The sequence below is a fragment of the Myotis davidii genome, unplaced genomic scaffold, assembly GCF_000327345.1.
Source record: "Myotis davidii unplaced genomic scaffold, ASM32734v1 scaffold72, whole genome shotgun sequence".
Lineage (NCBI taxonomy): Eukaryota > Metazoa > Chordata > Mammalia > Chiroptera > Vespertilionidae > Myotis > Myotis davidii.
In genome coordinates this window covers 1,596,178-1,623,649 of record NW_006284618.1, presented here as the reverse complement: position 1 = coordinate 1,623,649, position 27,472 = coordinate 1,596,178, and the positions used below count along the sequence as shown (strand labels likewise).

Genomic DNA, 27,472 nt, shown 5'->3' with positions numbered 1-27,472 from the left:
AGGATAGAGAGATAGAAACATCAATAAAAGAGAATCATTGATTGGCTGCCTCCTGCATGCCCCCACTGGGGATCAAGCACAAAACCCAGGCATGTGCCCTGACCAGGAATCAAGTCAGAAAGCTCTTGGTGCATGGGCTGATGCTCAACCACTGAGCCACACCGGCTGGGCTTGTTGATTTTCTTTACTTGGATGATCTCTTTGGTTGCTGCAAGCTCATTTCCTGTTTGCTTTGAGCTCTCCATATGGTATGTAACAGTCTGCCCTCCACTCTCTGAAAAGTGGAGCAAAGGCAACATCACAAACAGACTGGAGAGATTTGTTTGCTGTCAAGCCACCTTTAAAGCTATTGCTTGTGCCTAGCTCGTGTGGCTCAGTGGTTGAGCATCAACCCAGGAACCAGGAGGTCACCGGTTTGATCCCGGTCTGGGCACATGTGCGGGTTGCAGGCTCGATCCCCACTGGGGATTGTGCAGGAGGCAGCCAATCAGTGACTTCCTCTCTCATTGATATTTCTCTCTCTCTATCCTTCTCCCTACCCTCTTTCTCTCTCTCTCTCTCAAGATCAATAAAAATATATTTTAAACACACACATACTCACACACACACACACACACACACACACACACACACACACAAAAGCTATTGCTTGTTTTTTCTCTTTTTAGATCCAAGAAGCTTGGAAGAGAAGTCTCGTAAGTTTCAGCCCCTTCCTAATGTTTAGCCCCGAAAAGAACAAAACCAAACATCAAACTAACCCGTGTGCTTGCCTTTTTGAAGGCGACAGTGCATCCTGACAGCAGCAAACTGATCCCCAGTTTTTTCCGACCTGCAGGTGAGCTGATTCTAATGGTCAGAGGTGGGTGGGAAGAGGTGATATCTAAGAGTTACAAAACGCGCCTGCCTTATTGTAATTGTTTTTTTCTAGAAGGATTTCTGACAGTGAGTCTGGAAACCACAGCTTAAAAAGAATATTTGAAGGGTGTGGGGAGAGCAGTTCTGGGGCCCAGAGTCGTGTCCGGTGCTGGGGACAGATCTGGATTTGAGTTCGGGGACTGGCTTCCAGGCCTGAGCCACGTTGCCGCCCTACCAGCACTCCGTGTGTTCACTAACCCCAAAGCTCTCCAGGCCGCCTGCTAGTATATTTATTTTTTTTATGTCTGTTTTTTAAATATATTTTTATTAATTTCAGAGAGGAAAGGAGAAAGAGAGAGATAGAAATATCAATGATGAGAGAGAGTCATTGATCGGCAGCCTCCTGTTCTTCCCCGCCCCCACTGGGGATTGAGCCCACAACCTGAGTATGTGCCCTGACCTCCTGGTCCATAGGTCATTGCTCAACCACTGAGCCATGCAGGCCGGGCATCTGTTAGTGTTTTTAAATGGAGGCTTCATTAGTTGTTCTGGCTGGTGAAATCATTGGCCCTTGGTGATTAGCTCAACCCCCGGTCCCTCTCTGCTCCCTGGAGGAGGAGGATAGGGGAGTGGGACAGACAGGTCCAGCTTTCTCAGGTGGTTGGTTCCCTGGCAACCAGCCTCCAGCCTCTGGGGGGCTTTCCAAAGTCACCTCTGCTGTAAACTCGGGTGTGGTTGGAAGGAGCGTGTTATAAGTAACCATAACCTTGACCGAGTTCCTCTCACTTGGGAAATTCTAAGAAGTTTAGGATATTTATGCTAGGAACGGGGAAGGAGAGCAAATTCACATTTTGTATTACTGTATATTATTACTAGAGGCCCGATGCACAAAATCTGTGCAAGAGTAGGCCTTCCTCCCCCCACCTGCTGGCACCAGCTTTGGAAGGTCGTCCAGAAGGACGTCCGGTCTAATGGGCATATTATGCTTTTATTATTATAGATAAACCACGGGTGTATTACATTCACGTGGCAGGGTGGCAGGTGCCGGTTAACACTGCTTACCTTCAGCGAGAGGGACTCGGAAGGCTGGTGGGTGGGAGCCTCGTTACGTCTTCCTGTGCTGCCCTGGTTTACATTTTTGCCACATGCATATAGTTGTTTTTATTAAGAAAATAAGAATGAGTAAAAAATACCCTTTGATGTCCGTGCCTTCCAGGCGGCTGGAGAAGAGGTGTGGGGAGGGGTGCCCCCTTCTGGCCTCTCTGCAGCCATTGACCCCCTTCTCTTTGCCAGCTCTCCTGCCTTTCACGGCGCCCATGGTAAGTGAGCAGCTCCTTGCTGTTGTGTGAGCCGGGGAGGCACGCTGGGGGGTGAGGAAGATGTCCACCCATCTCCTAAACCCCAGCTCCCCGCCCCTGCCCGTGACCGCCTGAGAGATGCTCATGGGTCCCTACCCCGGTGCCTGTCTGCTCTTCATGTTCCCTCCCCGCCCCACTTACCTAGTCAGGCAGCCGGGCCTCTCGAAGGTCCACAGGGTGACCCTAGCTTTGACTCTCTCCTGTGCACAAAGCACTCTGGGAGGAGACGCATGAGTTAAGATGTGCTTCCTGCCACAGGCCCACGGAATGGTCCTTTACCGTGTCTCCCCAAGCCCTCGCCCTGGCACAGGCCCTCACCTGGGACCTGGAATTGCCCTCAGCAGGGCCAGCCCAGCTTGGCACTCACGCGGTGACAGCACGGCTCTGCCACGTCTGCCACACCTTCCCCTCTGTGTCCCTGCGGAGAGCATCCTTCTCAGCTGTCCGCTCAGCTGCAGGGCTCAGAGGCAGGGGCCACTGCGAGACCCAGGTTTCCTCAGTGCCCCAGTGGTGCCCATTCAACATCGCTTGTTCCATGACTGGGGGCCCCTGCATCATGCTGTCCTCTCCTTGTCCCAGCTCCTGGGGGGCCCAGTTCTGCATCTCCCCTGGGAAGGTCTTTGCTCCAACGAGCTTTCGCTCCCCTGAAACACTGTAACTGCTTTTTTTTTTCTCCTTTAAAGGTATTTCTGTCGCTGGTGCCAGTGAAAAGCCTAAAGTCTATCGTTTTACCTCAGGTAGCACACATTTCAGTGTCGCGATTACTAAATTCTGTTCTTAAAACCAAAATGTGACTTTCCGCCTGTCTTCCTGCAGTTGTCTTTCTGTACCTACACTACAGCGTTCAACGTCGTCAATGGAAACGCAAGTTACGTGAGTATCAGGGGCCCCAGGGGGTTGCAGCCTTGTACTGCATCTTCTAGAGTTATTCTTTGTTTTAATTATCTTTTCTGGGTAAACTGTGCTATTGGCTAAACATATACTATTGTTTTCCCCTAGAACCGTCACCCATACGAGAGTTTATTACTAGGGACAGGAGTGATTGCTTCTACAACCTTTTTTGGAGTAGGTACCCTAAAATCTGTGTGTGTGTGTGTGTGTGTGTGTGTGTGTGTTAATCTTCCCCTGAGGATATTTTTCCATTGATTTTTAAAGAGAGTGGGAGGGGGAGAGACAGAGAGAGAGAAACATCCATGTGAGAAAGAAACATTGATTGGATGCCTCCATACATGGCCCAACAGTCTGGGGCCAGGATCGAGCCTGCAACTGAGGTATGTGCCCTTGACCGGAATCAAACCCGCGACCCTTCTGTCCATAGTCTGACACTATCCACTGAGCCAAACTGGCTAGGGCTAAAATCTCTTTCGTTCTTCAGAATTCAAAACAAAACAAAACTTTACTCTGATTATAAATTTATATTCCATCTTAAACAATTCATACAATATGATTAAGACGTAAAGAAGAAAATAAAAGTCACCGGTGAGTATTCCAAGTTTCTAGGCATATGTGCAGTATGGTTATCTTTTTAAAAAATTAATTTATGCTCCACAAACATGGTATGTTCATTGTATATTGCTTTAGATGTCAGGATATTAGAATGGTTAAAAGTGTAGACTTTAGAATCAGGTAAGCCTAGGTTTGTATCCTAGCTTAATTCCTGAACAGCTCAGCGACTCTGGACACATTAATGTCCCTTCTTGAAACCTCCATGTATTCCTCTGATGATCAGGAGAACAGCTCAGTCCTACACAGATTTAAAAACACACAGAGGCCGAAACCGGTTTGGCTCAGTGGATAGAGCGTCAGCCTGCGGACTGAGAGGTCCCGGGTTCGATTCCGGTCAAGGGCATGTGCCTGGGTTGCAGGCACATCCCCGGTGGGGATGTGCAGGAGGCAGCTGATCGATGTTTCTCTCTCATCGATGTTTCTAACTCTCTCTATCTCTCTCCCTTCCTCTCTGTGAAAAATCAATAAAATATATTTAAAAAAAAAAAAAAACACACAGAGAGCCCGGCTAGTGTGGTTCAGCCGTTGAGCGTTGACCCAGGAACCAAAAGGTTGCCAGTTCGATTCCCAGTCAAGGCCACATGCCCAGGTTGCAGCCTCGATCCTCAGTGTGAGTGTGCAGGAGGCAGCTGAGTGATGATGTTCCTGTCTTATCTATGTTTCTGTCTCTCTATCCCTCTTCCATCCTTTCTCTCTAAAATTTCAAAAAGAAAAAACATTTAAAAATAAATAAGTAAGTAAAATAAAAATACACAAGAGCCGAAACCGGTTTGGCTCAGTGGATAGAGTGTCGGCCTGTGGACTGGGGGGTCCCGGGTTCGATTCCGGTCAAGGGCATGTACCTGGGTTGTGGGCACGTCCCCAGTGGGGGATGTGCAGGAGGCGGCTGATCGATGTTTCTCTCATCGATGTTTCTGACTCTCTATCTCCCTTCCTCTCTGTGAAAAATCACTAAAATATATTTAAAAAAAAATACACAAGAGAACCTGGCTGGTGTGGCTCAGTGGTTGAGCATCAGCCTATGAACCAAGCAGTCATGATTCGATTTCCGGTCAGGGCAAATACCGGGTTGTGGGCTTGGTCCCTGGTAGGGGGTCGGGGGGCCTGTAGGAGGCAGCTGATCAATGTTTCGCTCTCACTCTCTCTGAAATCAATAAAAACAATAAAATAAAAATAGCGCGCGCTGACGGAGGCCTCACCTGTGATAGGAATGAGGTCAATGCCGGCTCTCTGCTGTCGAGTGTGTTCAGCTGATTTCCTGTCCCATGCAGTGATGCTTTTTCTCTCTCATTTTCTAGTTATTCCCTCGTTTGCTCCTCATGAAGAGTGCCGTGAAAAACATTTTCCTAAGGGAAACCTTGCCTGCCGCCATTCTCAGTAAGCAGGGGCTTGCGATCTTGTAGTCTCTGAGCCTTCCTCCCGTCTTCAGGGACACCCGTGTCTGTCGGCCACGCTGTGGCTGATGGCAGCGCCCATTTGCAGCTGGCAGGTGCCCCCGGGCCCCAACGAGGTCTTTGATTTGAGAGGTGACACTTTCTCTGTAGAGACCCCTTTCGCTGTCAAAGGATGAGCACAGACCTGGAAACACAGATTACATCCTAAAGACTATCTGTCCAAGCCCTCGAGGTGTTCTGTTTTGCACCCAGATGTTTAAGAGATTGTGCATTAAGACCTGGCTGGTGTGACCCAGTGGGTTGAGCGTCATCCCATGCACCTACAGGTCAGGTCACCCGGTCAGTGTGTTTTTCACTTAATCCTGACAGCAGTTGATGGGTAGACAGTATTATCCCCGTTTACTGATGAGGGGACTGAGGCAGGGGGAGGTGAAGGAACTTTCCTAGGGTCACAGGAAGAAGTGGTGATCTGACTCCAAGGGAGTGACAGAGACATTAACCAACTCTTTTAGGTTTGCTGTCTGCAAGTTCACTGGTTCCCGCTCCAGATTTTGGGTTTGGGAATCAGCACTTTGAAGAGTTGGCAGAATATCAGTGGTAAAATTTGGGAAATTGTTATGGAAACCTGGTCAAACCAGCTAAGCAAAAAAGGGGGGCATATTTAAAGGACCCCCAGGGTTTCTCCTGGAATCCTGTTAGGGAGCCAGTCTGGACTTTCCGGGGTGCTGGAACCTGGTGCTGGGTTGCGGTCAGGATCCAAGACCGACAGGCCAGCAGCCCTGACCCCAGCTCCGCCGCCCAGCAGAGAGCCTGGTTGGCCCAGCAAGTCAGGTGGCCACTGAAGGTTGGGGAAGCACAGCTATAGAGGAAGAGGCTGGACCCCAGAGAAGATGTCCCTCCCTGGACTGAAGCTCATCTCTCTTGTGTTCTCTGCTTCAATCCACAGCCCAGGTCAGTGCAATGAATGTTGCCGCATCCCGAAGTTTTGAGCCCATACGAGGGATTGAGGTCATGGACAAGGAAGGCAATGTCGTAGGCTATTCCAGAAAAGCTGGGACGAAGGTAGGGGAACACGATGGTGCAATAGCTGCTTGCCTTTGGGGCCAAGAAATGAATTTTCTGTTTGGGAGCTGGTAACAAATTCACATTTCCCTTCAGACTCTCCTTATCCTGTCTGCCCTCATTATGCGGAGAGAGGTGTTCTATTTTGCACCCGGATGTTTAAGAGATTGTGCAGTAAGACCTGGCTGGTGTGACCCAGTGGGTTGAGCGTCATCCCATGCACCTTCAGGTCAGGTCACCCGGTCAGTAGTGTGGGTTCTCCAGAGAAACAGAACAAATACGGTATCTACCCATCTAGCTACCTATCTATACATGTATGTGAAGAGATTTATTTTATTTATTTGGTTTTTTGTTTATTTTTATTGATTTGAGAGAGAGAGAGAAAAAAAAAACATTGAGTTGTTGGTCCACTTATTCTTGCACTCATTGGTTGTTTCTTGTATGTGCTGTGACTGGGGATCGAACCCACAACCTTGTCGAATGGGGATGACGCTCTAACTAGCTGAGCTACCCGGTCAGCACTGAAGAGATTTATATGCATTCAGCTCTAAGAACCTACAGTAGCCTATGGTAGTTTTATTTTGGGTGTGGAGTTTTAAAATATTTTTTTTAACAAACCAGATCTTTTGGGGGGTACTGCGAAGTGCCTTTAGCTGAAGAATTGTCATGTGAGGCAATTGTTTGCTAATGGCACAAAGAGCAGCATGAAACAGCCCCTGGAACGAGGCGAGGGAATGGCCAGCTGGCCAGCCTTCTGCCCAGCACGTCGGGGGGAGGAGGGGCTCGGCGAAAGGGGCTGCTCGTTCAGCCGGGAAACGCATCAGTATTCGGCTCGTGGAACACGTTACTCTCGATCTTAGCAACGATTCACGAAGCCGAATTACGAGCCATCAGCTATGTCTCGAAATAATGGCACCTTTCTAAACGAATTGGTGTGATAATTACCCGTTTCAAGGAGGGAAAGTGCTGCCAGAAATCAGATACCTCGTTTTTGAAATGAAGGTTCTGTTGCCTAAGGAGACATTTTTCACAGCTTTATGGAGGAGTGATTTACATACTATAAAAGCCTTGGAAGTGTATGTAGTTTGGTGAATTTCGGCAAATCTAAGCAGTTACGCGGCCATCACCACAGTCCGATTTTAGAACATTTTCATCCCCCCAAAATTCCCCTCATGATAGTCACGCCCCCTTCCTACCCCCAGCTCCACGGAAGCACTGACCTGCTTTATGTCTTCGTAGTATGGCCTTTTCTAGAAATTTTATATCCCTGAGCTGTCCGGCTTCTTTGACATTTGAGGTTCATCCATCTTTCAACCCCTATCAATCAGTTCGTTGCTTTAGATTGCTGAGCAGTATTCCATGGTACAGGTGGATGCACCACCTTTTTGCTTTTCCATTCCCCAGGCGACAGATGCTTGGGTTGTGTCCAGGTTGGGGCTATTAGAAGCAATGATGTCCTGAGCATTCGTGGGTAGCTCTCTGCCTAGACCAGCAGTTCTCATCCTGTGGGTCGCGACCCCTTTGTGGGTCAAACGACCCTTTCACAGGAGTCGCCTAAGACCATCCTGCAGATCAGTTATTTACATGACGATTCATCACTCTAGCAACATTACAGTTATGAAGTAGCAACGAAAATAATTTTATGGTTGGGTCACCACATGAGGAACTGTATTTAAAGGGCCAGAAGTTGAGAACCACCGACCTAGACATAATGTGTGCGTTTCTCTTCAACTCAGTTTTAACTGCGGGGTGTGGGTGGCGTCGTGCCCTATTCATACAGCTGGGAAGAGAGAGCACATGTGTAATCCACAGTGTTCCTCAGCACCTCCTGCAGCCAGGCACCCTGCTAGGCTCTGGACACCCCAACCCTCCCCCGTCCCAATCCCTTCTCTCCGGGAGCCGGGAGCCGGGAGCGCTGGTCCTCCCAGCGGGGAGGCAGCTGCAGGCCCTGCTAGCTCTCTGGGTATCTAGTCCATCTCTCCGGGAGGAACTGCATTTTTTGCACGAATGCCAAACGGGGGTAAAAGAAAGGTTGGACGGTCTGCTTTAAAAAAGAAACGTGTATCTTTCTCTTAAGAATAAAGTGTCTGCCATCGTGCGTAAGCATAGCGTTCTTTTGTCATGGCTCTGTCACCGAAAGGTTTATTTTCTTTGGCTAAAATTTCAGAAAGTGCGTAACCAGCAATATCTGATCGTAATAGGGCACCTTGGCTCAGATTTCAGGAGCTCAGTCCACGTTGTTTTCCCTTCACTGGCCTTCTAGGCCACTCAGGTGCGAACTGTGACTGGTGCCCGGTGCCTCCTAATGACCGCTGTCCCCTTTGGCGTGTCTCCCCCTTGCACGGGGCACACGTGGACACGGGCCGGCCTCGCCCCGCTGACGTGGCCCCACACCATGCTCACAGGCGCTCTTCTCTCCCTGAAGCGGAGCAATTTTATTTTATTTCATGTTCCTGAACGTTTATTTTAGGAACCGCCCTCCTTGGCTCCCTCTGTGGCAGCAGGGAAAGGCATTCCTTGCAGAGGGATCAGATGAGCTGGGCGTTTGTGTAATAAGCAGAGAGCAGGTGCGGGCAGAGGAGGGGAGCCCGGAGGCTGTGGCCAAGGCCGGGGAAGTGGACGTGGGAGGCAGGGAGGCAGGGGAAGGGGATGGGGGCCTGTGTCCTTATGTATCTTGCACAGAGCAGCGGTGTATGTGGAGTTGTGTCTTACCCGGGGGTTGGGTTCTGACGTTAACATAGTGTCGTTTGGAGTCATAATTTCCCTTGAAAGTCTCTTGCGTTGTCCTCGAGTACACAAGATTTTGTGCATATAACCCAGAGAGTAAATTATATCTTTAAATGTACACTACCTAGAGCAATGTGCAGAATGGAAAAGCTGACAAAACACTATCAGGTCTACAGACATGTCTGTGCAAAGTAAAATTTTATAGCACACTTTAAAAAAAATGTTTTTATTGATTTCAGAGAGGAAGGGAGAGGGAGAGAGAGAAAAATCAATGAGAGAGAATCACTGATGCACACCCCCTACTGGGGATTGAGCCCACAGCCTGGGCATGTGCCTTCACAGGAATCGAACCTGGGACCCTTTAGTCCACAGGCTGATGCTCAATCCACTGAGCCAGACCGGCTAGGGCTACAGCACACTTTTAATTGCACAGGCAAAAATGGGTGCGTACATGCAGACTCGTGGGTGTGACCCTTGGTGCACTCCGAGCGGGGCTTTTGGAGCGGTCTCCCACCGGAAGGGGTGGGAATAACGGGGGCTGTTCAGGACAGGGAAGCCAGTGGCGCAATCCTAGCCTGAAAAGAAAATATGCTAATGGATGGGTCCTCACGGCAAACACCAACATTTCTACCAAGGGGATTGCCATTTGGCTCCGGGTTTGCTGTAAGCTGCCTTTGCTTATACTTAGCATTTTATTTGGAACGGTCAACTGATGGAGACCATCGCAGTCAGGGGGAGGTAAATCCGCCTTCGGTTACCCCTGGCTCCGACCCCAGCCGTCCTACCTGCATGACCACACCGGTGCTGCCTCCACCTCTCTCCACCTGGGTTATTTTTGAAGTGAGGGGAGAGCTGCTGTTTGCTTGTCTCTGTCATGAATTACAGAAATCGTCTCCCTCCACATCCTAAGCTGCTTCCTTTTGCTTTCCACTAGGCCGTCAGCGACACCACAACATCCAGAGTCGTGCTGTTTGGGACCTCGGCTTTCATTCCTGAAGTCTTCTCACATTTTTATAAAAAGTAAGATGCATGCTCATCTCCCCAGGGAGGAGTAAAGATTTTGACAGTCAGAATCCTTATAAAACTGTCTAATCTGCAGCTGGTGGGAGGGGTGGGAGGCACGTGCTTCCGTGGTCTTCCTACTGAACACTCTTCATCACACTTAGGGCAGGAGGATTGACCTGGAATCCAGATGTGCATATGCCAACAGACCTGGACGCGGGCCCAGGCCCTGTCCTCAGTTAGCTCTGCGTTCTTGGCCACGTCCCAGCGTCTGCTGAGGCACGTTTCCTCACTCCCAGCACGATGGGTTTCGATGATTTGCAGGTTTTCCCAGCTCTGTTGGGCTGTGAATGCTGCCCAAGCCTCTTGCCCCTCCTTCATGCCAAGCATGGATTAAATTAGCGTAAATGGTCCCAGATTCAGTCGCCTGTCACCCCATTCGAGAAGCAGGCACTGGCCTGTTGGGAGGAGGGTCTGAGAAGCCCAGCTTGCGGCAGCGCAGGCCAGAGGGAGCTGTGTGGGTTTAGGTACAGGGTACGGGCAGGGAGTGGAGCCTATGGCAGCTGAGCAGAGGCAGCTCTGGTGTGGGGACAGCCCTCTCCTCCCCTGCCACACATTGGCTTCTTCCTGTCGATGAGGTATGTGACTGCCAACACCTCCTAGGTGTGCCCTCACAGTGTCCTGATGAGCAAGAAAAACACAGCAAACCCCAGGGGGCGGCAGGGAATGTCTTCTGCTCAGTTCACAAACTCCCCGGGAAGGATTCCATTGGCCCTTTCCGGGTCACCTGCCTGTTGCTGAACCAATCCCCTCTGTCCAGCATGGGGAGCCAGGAAGCCCCTGCTAGGAGCATGTAAGGAGCGTCTTTTCAGGAAGTAGCAGCGTCCTGGGCAGCGTGAACTGGTACCTCCCATGATCAGTCCAGCTGGATGGGTGTGGAGACTTCTGCTCGGTCAGGATCTGCCTGGACCGCTCTGACTGGCCTCAGAGCTGGACTCCGGGAAAGCTGGGGCCCTGGATGCCTATGCAATGGCACTGGCTGTCTACTGGGGAGAGATGGTCATTGTTTCCCAGTGGGCCTTGGGGTGGGAAACCCTGTGTCATCCCACAACCATGATAGTATCCATGCAGAGTGACTTCCGCGGCTGACTCAACCCTTCCGTTTTGCATCTGAATGAACCCAGAGCGCAGAAGGATAAAGTGACTTGTCCGAGAGTGCCCGGTCTGTCCGAAGCAGAGCCCTGAGCGGACTCCAGTCCCCCCTGGCTCTGACTGACTCCCAGGATGGGGTTCTTTGCATCTTCCCACACTGTCTCTCACACTCCAAGGTCAGGGTCAGAATGTCACATCCGTGTCAGCAGAACCCCAGGCAGAGAGCACAGGCTCTAGGGCCTGACCTCTCACTGTGGAGCTGTGGGATTTTGGACAAGTGACTTGACAGTGGCCATGTTCTCTTGTGTACGTGGGCTGTGGAGCTATCAAATGAGCTAACGCACCTCTCGTCCTTCATCCTGGGCCTGACACTGGTGAGCAAGACAGCTGGCCACCAGCAGAGCAGATGGCCAGCCTCTAAAACAAGCCCTGTAACCTTCTCTCTCCCAGGACCCCGTTATTCGTGCGATACCCCCGGTCCTTGTGGACCCTAAAGCTGTCTTGTACCATCTTGGTAATGGGCCTGATGGTGCCGGTTTCTTTCAGCATGTTCCCGCAAATACAACGGGTAAGTGCCCCCACTTGACTTCCTCTCAAAAAGGAATTTTCTCTTCCCCTCATTCTAAGAGTAAAATCAATTATTTTCCTAAAAAAATCTGCCCAAGTTTATAAAAGTATAAAAGAAAATAACTTTATTGACATATAACCCCATTCCCCAGATCCCTTGTGCAGTTTTGGATTCTGTTTTTCTTTTTTTAAATATATTTTTTATTGATTTCAGAGAGGAAGGAGGAGGGAGAGTGAGGTAAACATCAGTGATGAGAGAATCATGGATGGGCTGCCTCCCGCACACCTCCCACTGGGGATTGAGCCTCAGCCAGGCATATGCCCCCTGACTGGGAATCCAGCCGTGACCCCCTGGTTCATAGGTCGATGCTCAACCACTGAGCCACACTGGGCAGGCTGGATTCTGTTTTTCTTAACAGTATATCAGAAGCATTTTTAGGGGATGTTAAAAAAACAACAACACCTCTGAGCTATTTTAAATGTTTTATTCCAGTGGAACAGTCTGCAATGATAGAAATGTCCTATAAGTGGTGTCCAGTATGGTAGCCACTAATCACGTGGCTGTTGAACACGTGAAATGCTGCCGGTGTGACCGAGGAACCAAACTGTAATTTTACTAAGGACTCACATGCGGCTGGTGACTACGGTATTGGGCTGTGCGGGGCTGTAGACTAGGTGATGGGTCGGCCTGCCTGGACTTGAATTCCCAGCTGCTCCAGACCTCGATCAATTTGCTTAAACTCTGGGAGACTCTGTCTTTGTATCCGTTAAGGAGAGGTGGCTGTAATAGCATCTCTGCTCCTGGTCCCAAGGACATTGCTGATGCCAGTAGTTGTTAGGGATTTCTGGCATTTCTTGGCTGAAAATCTCAAATGCTTGTTTTCTGTCACTGAAGTTAAAAGTCAGTCATGGCTCAGTGGACAGAGCGTCGGCCCTCGGACTGAAGGGTCCTGGGTTCAATTCCAGGCAAGGGCATGTACCTCGGTTGCAGGCTCAGTCCCCGTCTCTGGTTTGGTGCAGGCAGGAGGCAACCAATTGTTGTTTCTCTCTCTTGGTCCCTCCCCCTGCCTGCCACTCTCTCTAAGAATCAATGGGAAAATACCCTCAGGTGAGGATTAACAACAACAACAGAAAATCAGGTGTGTCCTCAGCATTTACAGGGTGGGACAAAAGTAGGGTTACAGTTGAGTACACAAAACAGTTTATTCTTACATTACTATTTATTATTTTATTTCCATACAAACTGTCAACCTCCTTTTCCCCCACGCTGTATATTTATGGAATGCTTTTATTCACAACCCAATTCTCTAAGTTTAGGCTTATGTAATCGTTAATTCAGGCAACTTTGCTAGCACATAGCATCAAAGTTTTAAATTATTTAAGATCGTTGCTATGGTCCTACAGAGGTGGTGAGGGACAAGGGATAGAGAAGAGTAGCTTCTCATTAAAATAGATACAACAGAAGGAAAAATCTTTCGAATCTTCACAGTCCTTTTAGAACAGTTTTTGTTACAATGAGGTTGCAATAAAAGCGAACCCTTTGCAAGTAATTCCTTCTGATTGCATTGCACGCAGCGCAGAGTGGCCGGCTTATCAGCAGGTTCAGTCACTTACAGCAGCTTTCAGATCTCGTGGGATTGGCAGATTGTTAATGGTGGGAGTTGAGTGGTGCGGACATGAGGGCTTATTGCTTTGCTTATGTTTGAAATTTTCCAGAAGAATGTTTTTAAGAGGTTACGTTTTTTTGCTCTAAATTAGACTTAATTGACTAAAAGTTGGACTGTGAAATAAATGCTTTCTGAAAATGTCTTTAAAAAAATAACTTGGCTTCTAAAGTAAGAAAAGTTCTTACTATAAATATAAAGAATTTAACTTTGTTTTTCAGATACAGTGCAGTAAACTCGAACAGGAAATTCAGTCTGCAACAGAAGAAACAGAACTCTTCTATAACCGAGGGGTGTAGGGCTGAGTTCCGGGTGCACTTGTTTGATTCCTGCTTGGAAAGCTTCCTCTCGAGGTTTTAGTTTCGAGAACTGCCAGAGGTCTCCTGGGAACCCCGAGGTGTCTGCAGACAGGATGGCTTCCAGCCACACACGCCAGGACCTAGTCGAGGCCGGTCGTGCCTGGGCTTCCAGCCTGGGTGGGAGAAGAGACGCGGGGAGCTGTCCTGTCTGACCTGCCTCCCCACCGGGACTGCTGAGGGCTGGGTGGTGGAAGGTCCCTTTCCTGTGTGCCAGCCTGTGAGCGGGCAAGGTGAGGTTACTAATAAACTGGTCTGAAGTTGAGTATTGGAGAAAAGAAAGATCCACGGAGCCCAGGGCACAGGCATTCCATGGATAGCTCATCTCAGGGTAAACGTGAACCTGGGGTGAGCTGGTGAAGGCCTCCCACCCCAGAGCAACCCTGTTCCCCCACTCGGCCCACTCCCATTTGGACGGCTACCTGAAAGCTACCATCGCCTCCCAGCTCCTTCCTTTTCCTCACTGGCAAGCAGCCCTGTCTCCTGCTTCGCAGGAAAAAGCACGGCTCTAGGCAGCCATGGAACCTCTGGCACCAAACCTGCAGGCCCTCCACCCGCACCCCGCTCCCCTCCTGCATGCAAAGTCACCCTCTGCTTCTTCCCAGTAACATTTAAACTGCTTGACTCACTGTCTCATTAAAAAAGCAAACCCCCGCCCCGGCTGGGGGGTCAGTTGGTTGGGGCGTCTTCCCAAACACCAAGAAGTTGTGGGTTGGGTCCTCAGTCAGGAGGCAGCCAATCGATGTTTCTCACATCAGTGTTTCTCTCTCTTCCCCTTCCTCTCTCTCTAAAATCAGCAGACATATCCTCAGGTGAGGAAAAAAAGAGAAAGCAAAACCCTCATTCGTAGCCACTTTTTCAAATACTGTCTACCCTCCCTGTTCCCACCCCTCCTTCTACTCTGCTGAGACTGCGGTCAGCCATGCCCCCAAACTGCACGGACACTGCTGGCTGCTCGACCAGCCTGTGGGCGTGTTTATTGTGCCTGGCCATAGGCTCTCACCCAGCTGCCCCCTGCACTTTTGGGTGCCCACTTGAGGCCTCCCAATCTCAGGAAGTGGAACAGTTGCATCAGACAGGATCACTGGCGTCACCCTGACTGCACCCTCCCTGCTCTCCCATTCAAGTCATCTCCAGAACTCTCCTGGCCACTGCTACTGCCAGCTCAGTCCAGCAGCACCCCCTGCTGGTAACACTCGCCTTATTTCTATCTGGCTCCTGTCCAGGCTCCAGCTGGCTCTTCGACACCACACCGGCTTAATAGCTTTCAGTGGGTTCTCGGCACTTCAGGATCAAGTTCAAATTCCTTGCCATGCAGGCAAGGAACCCTACTCATCTCTTGCCGCTCCCTTTCTTCACTCTGAAGTAACATCCAGATCCTCAGAGGCCGTGTTTTCTCTGCTCTGGGCCTTCACACCTACTTTCCTCTGCTCTGGATTAACTCCTACTTATGCTTCAGGTCTGACTTGGACTTCAGTCACTCCCTCCAGGAAGCCTTCCAGGATTCCCAGTGCTGAATCAGGTGCCTCTCCTGTGCTCCCAGCACTTGTGTCTAACACTTGCCACACCACAGTGCAGTGGCCTGTGTGCAGACCCAGTGCCCCTGTAGACTGTCCCTTGAGAGCAAGAACTGCCTTGTGCATCAAGGGAGCCCTAGGGTGCACAGTGCACTGTGCAGAGTAGGTACCCAAACATTTGCATCCTGGAGGAATGTTTCCAACATACCCTGCCCGAATCATCAAAGGATGTATCTGGCTTTCAGTTTTCCCTGGGCCAGAATGATGCTTATCTCCAAATTTGATAAAAAGGTTTCACAACAGCCTAAAAGGATAAAATTAGTTAAATTGATTTACCAGATCTCAGTGTAGCCCCAGGCTTACACTAAACAAAAGAACAAAATGTACAAAGGCTCCGGATGAAGGCTCACCCACTACACAAGAGAGTGGAAAAGTGAGGGCATCTTTTCAAGGAGACGCCTTGAAGTTGGTTGCTCTAGGAACAGGCAATGGAGGCCGTACGGGTGGGAGGAAAGGAGCCTGGACCCCCTTCACTTTCAAAGAAGTCTTTTAATAACCCCCCAGCACACCTGCACTTGGAAGGTTTTGCTTTTTTTGGAGTGGAGAGAATTAGAGAAAGGACACAATATTTCATCTACCTAAATATGGTTGAATATCAAAATATTTCCATTTTATTTCTGCATCATACATTTGCAATTTTAACAACTTTGATTAGCTAATGCAGTAATACAAAAATGAGGGAGAAAAAGATGTTAGTATTCCTTTTCAGATCCACCCTTACCCAAGGAGGAAGAGAAAGGGCTATTTTAAACTTTTTACTTAACAAATGAAAGATCCTATAAAGACAAGATTTTTTGCAAACATTTTTTTCTGGGTAAGATTTCCAAGGACAACAGGACTGACTGTAAAATAACCTTTCAGAGTTAACATGAATACATACAATAAAATAACAAGGACATAACTTAGACCTCCCTGCTTATTTTGCAATTTTTAGGTCTCCTATGATGAGAAAGGTACACAGCTGAACAGGAACAGGAACTTCTTATGTGGCCAAGTCACTTTTTACTGGAGTTACTTGAAGAACTCTGGTTTTTGCCCTTGCAGGCAGTTAATTCTTACACTCCCTTACCAATCATGAAAGTTGCTAGTTCAGTTATAGACACTGATATTCAAAGTGGGCTGCTTGTTTTTCTCTGCTGTATAAGGACTGGCATCTTTCAAAGTAATATTGCTAGCAACAAGGTGAATTGAAGAGCACTGATGGCTTCAGCTTGCCAAATGCTTACCTCTGAGACAGTATAAATACAAATTATTGAAGTTGTCTACTCAAGTATAAAATCTATGCAAAACCCTCATAATATAGGTAAAATGGTCAAAGGCCAAGAAAAAAAAATTTTTCCTTTTACAAGAAAGTGCAACTGCAGGGTCTTTTGAATTATCTTCTAGACCAGTGGTTCTCAACCTTCTGGCCCTTTAAATATAGTTCCTCATGTGGTGACCCAACCATAACATTATTTTCGTTGCTACTTCATAACTGTAATGTTGCTACTGTTATGAATCGTAATGTAAATATCTGATATGCAGGGTGGTCTTAGGCGACCCCTGTGAAAGGGTCGTTCGACCACCAAAGGGGTCGCGACCCGCAGGTTGAGAACCGCTGTTCTAGACAGTCCTGCAGAAAACTTAGTAGTTTGGCTCAGAAAGTACAGTTCCTCGTGAGGAATTAAGGTTCTTCCTAGAAGAATACAAAGCAACATTTCAGGCAGCTTTCTGAAAATAAATCATTCGTTTGTGGCGACATAATGAGACAAATGGGAACTTATCACGGAGGCTTTCGGATCTGCTGTGACTTACACGAGAACTCGACAGAACTTTTTTCTCACTCCAGCCCATCAGGTCATTTTATAACTTATTTACGGTAGTTACAGCACTTGTCCAACATGGATGACAGGTGTGAAACTAATCAGATAGAGAAAATCAAGTGTTTTGCTATGTTTCAGTGCTTTTCAGGTCAAATCTCAATACTTTCAAATAAATCATTAAAATATACCATTTTCTTTGTTATTTTCAGTATTATACATAGTTAGTGGGTGATCGTGTCCTCAGTGATACCATCCTGACAGTCAGATTTTCAGCATTTGCTCGGCTGCTGCCAGGTGGTACAGAAAGTTTTCTGTCGCTGGTGGGAATCGTCTTTGCTTTAGAGCAAATATGCAATACATTAGCACTGAAAAATGAGTAGTTTGTTGCATTTTAACGGAATTCTTCCTGCTATTTTTTAAAGTATATCAAATTAACTTTATAAATTAGAAAAAGTGAAACAAAGTTAGATTAACAGAAAAATCAGTATCACGGATAATTTTTTCTGCCTCTGAATTTACCTATTTGGGTACCTCATAGAAGTGGGATCATACAATATATGTCCTTTCGTGTCTGGCTATTTCACTTAGAATGTTTCCAAGGTTCACCCATGCCTTTTAATAATATTCCACGGTTCCTATACACCACACTGTGTTTGTCCATTCACCCATGGATGTACATCTGGCTATTTTCACCTTTTTTGGCTGTTAGCAGTGCTGCTATGGACACGGGTGTACAAATATCTGAGTCCCTGTTTCAATTCTTCTTGATAAACACCCAGAAATGAATTGCCGATGTATGGTAATGCTACGGTTAGCTTCCGGCGGAAACCTGCTATCGTTTCTAGAACAGATCTCCTGCCTGGGATAAGAAACCCAGCGCCTGCCACCTGGGCTTTATTCCTCTTCACCGACTCACATTCCTTTGGAGGGCTGAGGCCTCCCCAGAGCTCACATCAAAGTCATGTCCTTTTCTTGGTCTGCTGACATCATTAACCTTTCCAATATTTTTGGCCCTGGCCAGTGTGGCTCACTTGGTTGGAACGTTGTCCTGTACACTGAAAGGTCTCGGGTTAGATTCCTGGTCAGAGCACAGACCCGGGTTGTAGGTGGGATCCCTGGTTGATCCATGTTTCTCTCTTCCTCCCTCCCTTTCTTTCTCTCTCTTTAAAAATTCAGTATAAACGCCGAAACCGGTTTGGCTCAGTGGATAGAGCGTCGGCCTGCGGACTGAAAGGTCCCAAGTTTGATTCCGGTCAAGGGCATGTACCTGGGTTGCGGGCACATCCCCAGTAGGAGATGTGCAAGAGGCAGCTGATCAATGTTTCTCTCTCATCGATGTTTCTAACTCTCTGTCCCTCTCCCTACCTCTCTGTAAAAAATCAATAAAATATATTTTAAAAAAAATTCAGTAAAAACATATCCTCAGGTGAGGATTAAAATATATCCTATATAATAAAAGCCTAATATGCAAATCGACCAAACAGCGGAACGACCAGTGGAACTATCGGTTACTATGGGACCCCGATCACCCCACTGGTCACTCCACAGATCAGCCCTGATCGCTGGCCAGGCCATGAGACCCTACCCATGCACCAGGCCTCTAGTGTGTGGTTGTGTGTGCGTGTGTGTGTATCCCTACAACATGCCGGACACATTCATTATACATTATACTGAGTAATCTTGTATCACTTTTAGTCCACTGAAAAACACTAATTCAAAACTCAAATTTACATATTGCACCAACTCTGCAATGTAGAGTCAATATTTTTACTGTAATGTTGACAGAGGGATGGATGGGCAGCTCCTCGGGACAAAACCCACCCACTCTTCCTGTCCAGCTGGACGGGCCACCAGCACTGAACATAAAGAACAGCGCTGCTGACAGGTCCCCGGCAAAACCTGTGGGCCCCCTCGCCCTTCAGCACCCTCTAGCTCACGTCACTTTCTCCGAGAGCCATCTGATCCCTTATCTGTTATACCTCAGCCCCTTGTTTCTGTCACAGCATTCATTTATCGAGGCTCACAATGATCTTCTTATATTATTTTCTCTTCATCTACGCTAAAATACTCGCCACTGCCCTGCCCTGTGCAATGCCTGACATAGTCGTTGCTCGATAAATATCACTTCAGTAAATGAATGGAGAAAAGAGCTAGGTGCAACAAGAAGAGTAGGGCCTTCACAGCAGATGAGGCCCCGAGGTGGGGTTCAGACGGGGAGACCATCATTCCAGGCCCCTGGCCCCCCAGCATCAGAGACAGGGGGTCAAGTGTATTCTGCAGAAGAGGAGCAAGTTGCTGGAAAGGGACACAATGCACACTGGCAGCAGACAGGGGCGGAGGCCGCCGAGCTGCGTGCAGAGGAGGGGCTTACACCACATGGAGAGGCGTAAATAAATAATTTGACCCTGGCCGAGTAGTTGTTGGTTAGAGCATCGTCCTGATACAACAAAGTTGCGGGTTCGATTCCCCGGTCAGGACAAAACAAGAATCAACCAATGAATGCCTAAATAAGTGGAACAACAAATCAATCTCTCTCTCTCTCTCTCTCTCTCTCTCCCTTACCCCCTCTCTCTAAAATCAATTAAAAAGTAAAAAACAAAAACCATTTGCCATCCCGATCTGGCGAGGGAGAGGGTCCACATGGCACCGTTGCCAGCTGCCAAGTAGAGCACAGAGGAGCTAGCCCTGTGCATGCGACACCAGTCTGCTGAGCTTGGCAGGGTCTGCATTTTCAGTGTCCTGGAGACGTCACATCAAAGCTGGATTAGGACACTATCTGGTTCCCTGTGCTCAGCAGCACCCTTCTCTGTACAATTTGTTTCTCCATGAAAACTCTGCTAGAGGAGAGAATGCACTGGCCAGTCCAGAACATCATTCCAGACCACTTAGAAGTTATACTTCTCACCATGCTTGGCTTCGGCACCAGCCCAGCCCCTCCCCCACTAAAGATCTTATCCTCAGAGACTGATAGCTGATTGGCTATGGCAGCCCCCACCTATTCAATTCCAGCAGGTCCATCTGCAAACCTTCATGAGCATCTGCCCACTGGTCTCTCCCAGTCACTTCCCTCTGTCACGTGCACAGCAGGTAAGGAGCAGCTCTGCGCACGACCCAGCAACACGGGTCAGGAACGGAGTAAGTCGTCGGGGTAAGGAGTTACCTGTATAACTTGGCTGTCCGATTTCTCTGGATCTTCTGCAGACTGAACAATTAGATGACCAATCTCTTTGTGCAGTTTGCCCATTGTCATGGCCTCTGGTGAGATTAAGAATATGTTGTGTGAATACTTAGAAGTTTAAATAATAAAAAACAGCCTGACCAGTTTGGCTCAATGGATAGAGTGTCGGACTACAGACCAAGGGGTCTCGGGTTCGATTCCAGTCAAGGGCATGTACTTTGGTTGCAGGCTCCTCCTCGGCCCGGCCCCTGGTCAGGATGAATGCAGGAGGCAACCAATCGATATGTTCCTCTCACATCAATGTTTCTGTCTCTCTCCCACTCTCTCTAAAAATCTGGAAAAATACCCAGGAGTGAGTATTAAGAATAATAATAATAGCCCTAAACGGTTTGGCTCAGTGGATAGAGCGTTGGCCTGCAGACTGAAGGGTCCCAGGTTCGATTCTGGTCAAGGGCACATGCCTGGCTTGCAGGCATGATCCCCAGAAGGGGGCGTGCAGGAGGCAGCCATCAATGATTCTTTCTCATGATTGATGTTTCTATCTCTCCCTCTCCCTTCCTCTCTGAAATCAATAAAAATATATATATTTTTTAAATCAATAAATATTTTTAAAAAATAATAATAAATAATCATGCCATCTATCTGAAAATCTGAAAGATCAAACAGGGAATTTTCAAAAAGCAACTGACGCAGAGCTATTTGAGATCTTGCTTCCAGGTATATGTTGTCAGTTTGGTTCAAATAAAAATCTTATAAAAAAAATAAAAGCAACTGACAAACTCCCCCAACCCCCCGATTTCCTTCTTCTTGCTAAACACATGCTGGGCGGTAAAAGGCATAGTCATGATTTACATACTTTGTGTCCACAATAAAAACACACTAATACTAAACCAAATTTCTCCTTCATACCTACCTGATAAAGGTTTTTTAAAAATATATATATATATTTTATTGATTTTTACAGAGAGGAAGGGAGAGGGATAGACAGTTAGAAACATCGATCAGCTGCCTCCTGCACATGTCCTACTGGGGATGTGCCCGCAACCAAGGTACATGCCCTTGACCGGAATTGAACCTGGACCTTTCAGTCCGCAGGCTGATGCTCTATCCACTGAGCCAAACCGGTGCTGGCCCTGAAAAGGTTTTTATTTTTCTCTAGACAGCACCTGATGAAAGCTTCTGACTACACATAAGTTGCCAAGAGCCTGACTTTCCTGTCCAGGTCTTTACAGTTAGGAATTCACGTTTATCTTTCTGGCAGGAATATTGTGAAAGCGCTTCCTGACAGTCCCGCGGAAGCCCTGAACATTCAGTGTTGGCAAGGCCCTCAGAACGGAGCGGAGAAAACCACCTCCGTTGCATTACTTAGAGGCAGCGCTACTCTCTGCAGCAAGGAGAGAAACAATTTTGTCACCCAAGGGACAAACGTGAATGGTGCTGACCAGGGTGAGCCCATTTTACAGACTCAGAGCAACATGGCAGCAAGGAGGTGGCCACCCTGTCAGCAATTTAAGTGGCCCGGCCGCAGCTAGTTTTCTGTCACTTTTGCTTGAAGGTAGTATTGCCTAAAGATGATTTTATATTAAAATTTTTGACCATGAGCATGCATTATGTTTGCAATTTTAAAACAAACGAAAGAAAGTAGTTCTGGTTCTAACAAAGTCCCTCATCAGCCAGCACTCAGCTATTCCTACTTTCAGGAGAAAGATACATAAATGACAACAGAAAAGCTGCCCCAGGAATTCCCACCTATAACCAGCACCTCAGAAGTGCCTGGGCACATGCACAGTTAACTCAACCTTTACCATTTTATGCAGCTACAATCTGGGACAATTTCGCTTCCAGAGATGACACTAGAACACCCTTTCTTTTTTTTCTTTTTTTTTTCAAAATATATTTTATTGATTTTTTACAGAGAGGAAGGAAGAGGGACAGAGAGTCAGAAACATCCATCAGCTGCCTCCTGCATACTCCCCACCGGGCATGTGCCCGCAAGCAAGGCACATACCCCTGGCCGGAATCAAACCTGGGACCCCTGAGTCCGCAGGCCGACGCTCTATCCACTGAGCCAAACCGGCCAGGGCTAGAACACCCTTTCTTGATTGTAGCTCCAAGAATTCTTTCACTTCCTGGCTTACTGAGACATCCTTCGCACAGATTTTCCACAGAGGATCACAGCCAACCCTTTTGCAGTGACAAATGTCCCCACGTTCTTTAATAATGTTTCCTTCAGGAGGTGCGGCCTGTTTTCTCTCCCTTAGTGGGACTCGACTTAATGGCTTGCTTCTGACAAATAGAATATGGAGGAAGTGATGTGTGACTTCTGAGACGAGGTCATAAGGGCACTGTGGTCTCCTCTCTTCTCTTGGGAAGCCAGCAGTCAGGTCATGAGAACACCCAAGCTGCCCAATGGAGAGGCCCACGTGCAAGGCTCCTGCCAACAGCCATGTGTTAGCTGGAAGTGCAGCCTCTTGCCCCAGCTGAGCCTCAGATAACTGCAGCCCTGGCACTACGCTGAGTGAAAACTCATGAGAGCCCTTGCGCCAAAACCTCCCCGTTAAGTCAGTCCTGAGTTCCTGTCCCACCAAAACTGTGAGATAAATATTTGCTGTTTTGAATCACTAAGTTTAGAACGGATTTGTTATACAGCAATAGATAATATACCTTGTGTAAATATAAAGTGGAGAAACAGATGAAGACTATCTTACTAACATATACTGTGCAGCATAAGCATTGAGGATTACTATTAACACTAGAGGCCTGCTACATGGATTCATGCACCAGTGGGGTCCCTCGACCTGGCCTGTGCCCTCTCCCAATCCGGGATCCCTCAGGGGATGTCGGACTGCCGGTTTCGGCCCAATCCCTGCAGGCCAGGCTGCGGGACCCACCGGTGCACAAATCCGTGCACCGGGCCTCTAATATGCATATAAGATCTTTGGTTAATCTCTTCCCCCACCCCCCACCCTCTGAGATTCATCAATCTGTTCCATGTTTTCATACCTATGCATGGAGCATCTGCCCTCTGGTGGTCAGTGCACATCATAGCTACCGGTTGAATGGTCGCTTAGGCTTTTATATAGATAGATAGATGGCTATGCCTATAAGAATAACTGCTGTGTTCTAGACACACAAATCCCTCCAGCAGTTAAGCAGGCTCAAATGCTGGTTTTAGAGAATCAGTCTAAAAAAATACAACTGATTGGCTTACATCTTGTATCAACAACAGAACAGAACAGAAAACTAACCTTTCGCAAGTGGGGCAATGGTAATCTCACTGTCGGCCAGATTCACAAACACATCATACAGGTCTGCTCTATTGCTCACCTCCGAGTCTACAAATCCGGCGATGTAACCTGTGTTAGAGATGGAGTACGAAGAAATCACACTGTGAACACATCAAGAGAACTGAGTCTAAAAAGCTCACCAGCTGCTGCTTTTCACTGCTTTACTTATTCAGGGCACACTAGCTGTGCCCTGTGGCATTTACTAAGACTACGTTATTGTCAGTTGCCTGAAGAAACTCACAGAACTCAAAATGTTCCAAAGCCAAACTTCAGTGTCAACAAAGGAGAATGCTTTTGGGGCAAAAATGACAGACGAGGCAGAAGGTAGCAAGGATGCTTTTGATCAGCGTTCCCCCTGTGGGTCTTTGTCTTCAAGGTGTCATAGCCAAACACCCAGGTTTCTCAGGGAAAGTGGGTGAAAACAGTATCATCATCATCATCTTTCACCAATTTCAGAACTGACACAGGAAGTGCTAAAGGAATCAGGGCAACTCCAGAATTAGCAGACCTTTGGAATTGGTGTGAAGATAACAATTCCCAGACTTTTCATATTTCTTTAAAAATATGGTTTTATTGGTTTTCGAAAGAGAGGAAGGGAGAGGCCAACATCAATTGGTTGCATCCTGCATGCCCCCTACTGGGTATCAAGCCATCAACCTGGGCACATGCCCTGACTGGGAATGGAACCAATGACCTCTTGATGCCTGGGACAATACTCAACCAACTGAGCCATACCAGCCGGGCATACAAATATAATAACAGCACTTAAAAATAATTTTATTATTTCCTTTAAGGAAAAAATATAACAAGGCTCATGTTATACTCTAAATCAAATCACTGATAAGGAAACTTTAAGACTTGACAAATTAAGAACAAGTTATATTTTGACGATGGCTGCATAACAATGTGAATGTACTTAATGCCACTGCACTACACACTTAAAACTGATTAAATTGAGCCCTGGTCAGTGTGGCGCAGTTCGTTGAGCATCATCCCGTACAATGAAAGTTTTGGGATTCCCAGTCGAGGTGTGTGTGGAAGGCAGCAGGTCGATGTCCTCTCCTATGATGTTTCTCTCTCATACCCCTGCCCATTCCCTCTCTCTGGAATCAATAAACATAGCTGCTCTGCCAAGTGAGAACACAAATGGCTGCTGGCCTGCCCCTGAGAGACTCAGCTTGCCCTCTGCCCTCTTCTTCGGGGGAGGAACTGGGTATTAGAGGTAGAGGGGAGAACCAGCCCTCAACGGGCCAACAGCTCCAGGCTTTAAATGAAAGTAACGCAATGTTTTAAACTGCTTTTTAGCTACAAAAAACTCAAGGTGGAGTTTCAAAAGAAACTTGGCAAAGAGAAACGCTTCAAAGGTTTTCCTCCAAACATCCTATGCTGCAGACTGCCATGGAGAGGGAGTCTCTGATCTGAGGGTACAATCTGGGCTGTCAGAAAAAAGATAAATAAATTTTTTTTAAATCTTCTTTTTATTAAATACTAGAGGCCTGGTGCACAGATTCATGCACTGGTGGGGTCCCTCAGCCCGGTCTGTAGGGATCGGGCTGAAACCAGCTCTCTAACATCCCCCGAGGGGTCCTGGATTGTGAGAGGATGCAGGCCAGGCCAAGGGACCCCACCGGTGCACAAATTCATGCACCATGGCTCTGACATTCCCTGATGGGTCTGGGGTGCGAATGAAGCAGATTCAGGGCAGACAGTGCCCCAACAGCAACCTAAACTACAGCCAATTCAGCAAGGAATCGGGCTCCCTCCTCTACTGGTTGGAGCATCTGCCCCTGGTGGTCACTGCATGTCATAGCTATTGGGAGAACAGTTGGACGGTCACTTAGGCTTTTATATAGACAGATGTTTTTATCGATTTGAGGGAGAGGGAAGAAGAGAGGAGGGAGGGAGGGAGAGAAAAACATCATGCTGCCCCTGGTGGTCACTGCATGTCATAGCTATTGGGAGAACAGTTGGACGGTCACTTAGGCTTTTATATAGACAGATGTTTTTATCGATTCCAGGGAGAGGGAAGAAGAGAGGAGGGAGGGAGAGAGGGAGAGAAAAACATCAATGTGAGAGAGAAACATTAATCAACTGCCTCCTGCACACCCCCTACTGGGGATCTAGCTCACAACCTGGGAATGTGCCCTTGACTGGGCGTAGAACCAGTGACTTTTTGGTACATGGGATATCGCTCAACTAACTGAGCCACCTGGGCCAGGGTGCAAAAAAATTTTTGAAGTCTCTCATTTCATACTTAATTCCAGTCAAATATGAATCTGTGTACCAGGCCACTAGTTTATTATAAATATAAGAGAAGAGTGTGGTAAAACCGAACAGAAAAACAACTTACTAAACAGGGGTTAGGAAACTATGACCCACAGATAGTTCCTGTCTTTACACATAAAGTTTTATTGAAACAGCCATGCTCATTCACTTACGTAGGTACCCATAACAGTTGAGTAGTTGGGGCAGAGCCCATAAGGCCTACAAACCTAAAATATTTCCCCTCTGGCAAAGAAAATTTTGAAAACTCCCTGCTCTAAAATATTCATATTTCTAAAATTAAAGACGAGTCTGTCCAAATTCAGTGACCTTGAATTGCTAAATAAATCTAAACTGGATCATTAGACCAAAACGGTACTTCAACCTCCAGCCAACATATTCTATTTTTACCAAATGTGCAACAGAACAGAGCATACAGTAACACAAAGTGTCCTAAACTACCCACCAACAACATTACACTGTTCAATGATTAGAGGGAATACCTGGTAAACTCCTGGACAACTTCTATTTTGGGGTGGTAGACGACAATTCTTTTCTTTAGCATCAGTGCTGTGTGTAAGATAACTGTTTCCATTCCAAACTGAGATACAATGTCTTAAAACAAAAGAAATTATAGCATTACTACATTAAATATTAAGAAAATAAAGTTTTGATTGGAAAGAACTCTTATCACATGAATTCAAAATTATTTTTAACACAGGGAATAAATTTCAATAAATGCTGTAAGCACAGAAGTATCTTATCTGATGGATGGGCATTTCAATCCATACATCTGCTCCAGGGTGGGCGTCACAGCTGCCTACACCTGTCCGCCCAGGGACTCTATGCTGGACACACACATAAAGCCACTCACAAAAAAGTGGAGTAATGGTACAAAGGGAACCAGCACTGTCATAAAAACTCCTTTTTTTGTTTTTGTCAATCCTCACCCAAGGACATTTATTCCATTGCTTTACAGAGAGAGTGGAAGGGAGTAAGAGGGAAAGGGAGAGAAACAGCAATGTGTGAGAGACACACCGATTTGTTGCATCCCACACATGCTCCCTGACTGGGTGGGCGTGGGAAGCAAACCCACAACCCCGTATGTGCCCTTGACATGCAACTGAACCCTCGACCATTTGGTTCCGGGGCTGACGCTCTAAGCACTGAGCGACCAGTCAGGGCAAAACTCAAGTTTTAAAAAATATTCACTGACCGGCCCCTCCCACCCACCTACATCATTACTTAAGTCCTTTGAGATAGCTGGGTGACACCTGGCACCTCCACAGGGATGCTTAGAAACCATACAGAACAGTGGCATGAGCAGTGAAGACAGGCAGGCGCTGTGGGAGGAGAGGAAAGGCTGGCGTTGCCCCTGAGTTCTCCTCTCCTCCCTTTCTTAAGAGCCCCGAAGTCTGTGGCTTTAGTCCTGGACTGTCCCTGCCATTTTGGATGTTCCAGGTAGGAGAAAAAGGCAGGGAGCTGGGCGAGAAGCCTGGGTCCAGGCCTGAGCGTCCAGATGGAAGAGGTAACTGCTCTGATTTAAGGAAAGAGCACTATGGAAGTCAGTGGAGCCCTGGAATGCAGCTTACTGGTGAAAAAACATTTCTATTTTTAAAGTCAGAATCTGTGCTTGCTTCGGCAGCACATATACTAAAATTGGAACGATACAGAGAAGATTAGCATGGCCCTTGCACAAGGACATGCAAATTCATGAAGCGTT

General features: G+C 47.5%; 2 protein-coding genes across 2 annotated transcripts in view; one reads left to right on the top strand and one right to left on the bottom strand.

Annotated features, from left to right (window-relative positions):
* SFXN4 (sideroflexin 4) overlaps positions 1-13,908 on the top strand; it is a gene marked incomplete at its 5' end in the record, with an annotated part of 16,223 nt that extends 2,315 nt beyond the window's left edge. The window contains 11 exons of the mRNA XM_006754955.2: positions 669-695; positions 781-835; positions 2,149-2,174; positions 2,897-2,950; positions 3,030-3,086; positions 3,213-3,278; positions 5,018-5,096; positions 6,060-6,175; positions 9,837-9,922; positions 11,507-11,624; positions 13,509-13,908. Of these exons, the coding sequence (XP_006755018.2) occupies positions 669-695; positions 781-835; positions 2,149-2,174; positions 2,897-2,950; positions 3,030-3,086; positions 3,213-3,278; positions 5,018-5,096; positions 6,060-6,175; positions 9,837-9,922; positions 11,507-11,624; positions 13,509-13,586 (762 nt within the window). The remainder of the gene's footprint in view (positions 1-668; positions 696-780; positions 836-2,148; positions 2,175-2,896; positions 2,951-3,029; positions 3,087-3,212; positions 3,279-5,017; positions 5,097-6,059; positions 6,176-9,836; positions 9,923-11,506; positions 11,625-13,508) is intronic.
* A 3,073-nt stretch (positions 13,909-16,981) lies between these two features.
* The window catches only part of FAM45A (family with sequence similarity 45 member A), a 19,321-nt gene continuing 8,830 nt past the window's right edge, over positions 16,982-27,472 (bottom strand). The window contains exons 5-9 of the mRNA XM_015572469.1: positions 26,241-26,364; positions 23,449-23,588; positions 20,155-20,277; positions 18,844-18,878; positions 16,982-17,358 (exon numbers count right to left, since the gene is read on the bottom strand). Coding sequence (XP_015427955.1) covers positions 17,284-17,358; positions 18,844-18,878; positions 20,155-20,277; positions 23,449-23,588; positions 26,241-26,364 — 497 coding nt within the window. The 3' untranslated portion in view covers positions 16,982-17,283. The remainder of the gene's footprint in view (positions 17,359-18,843; positions 18,879-20,154; positions 20,278-23,448; positions 23,589-26,240; positions 26,365-27,472) is intronic.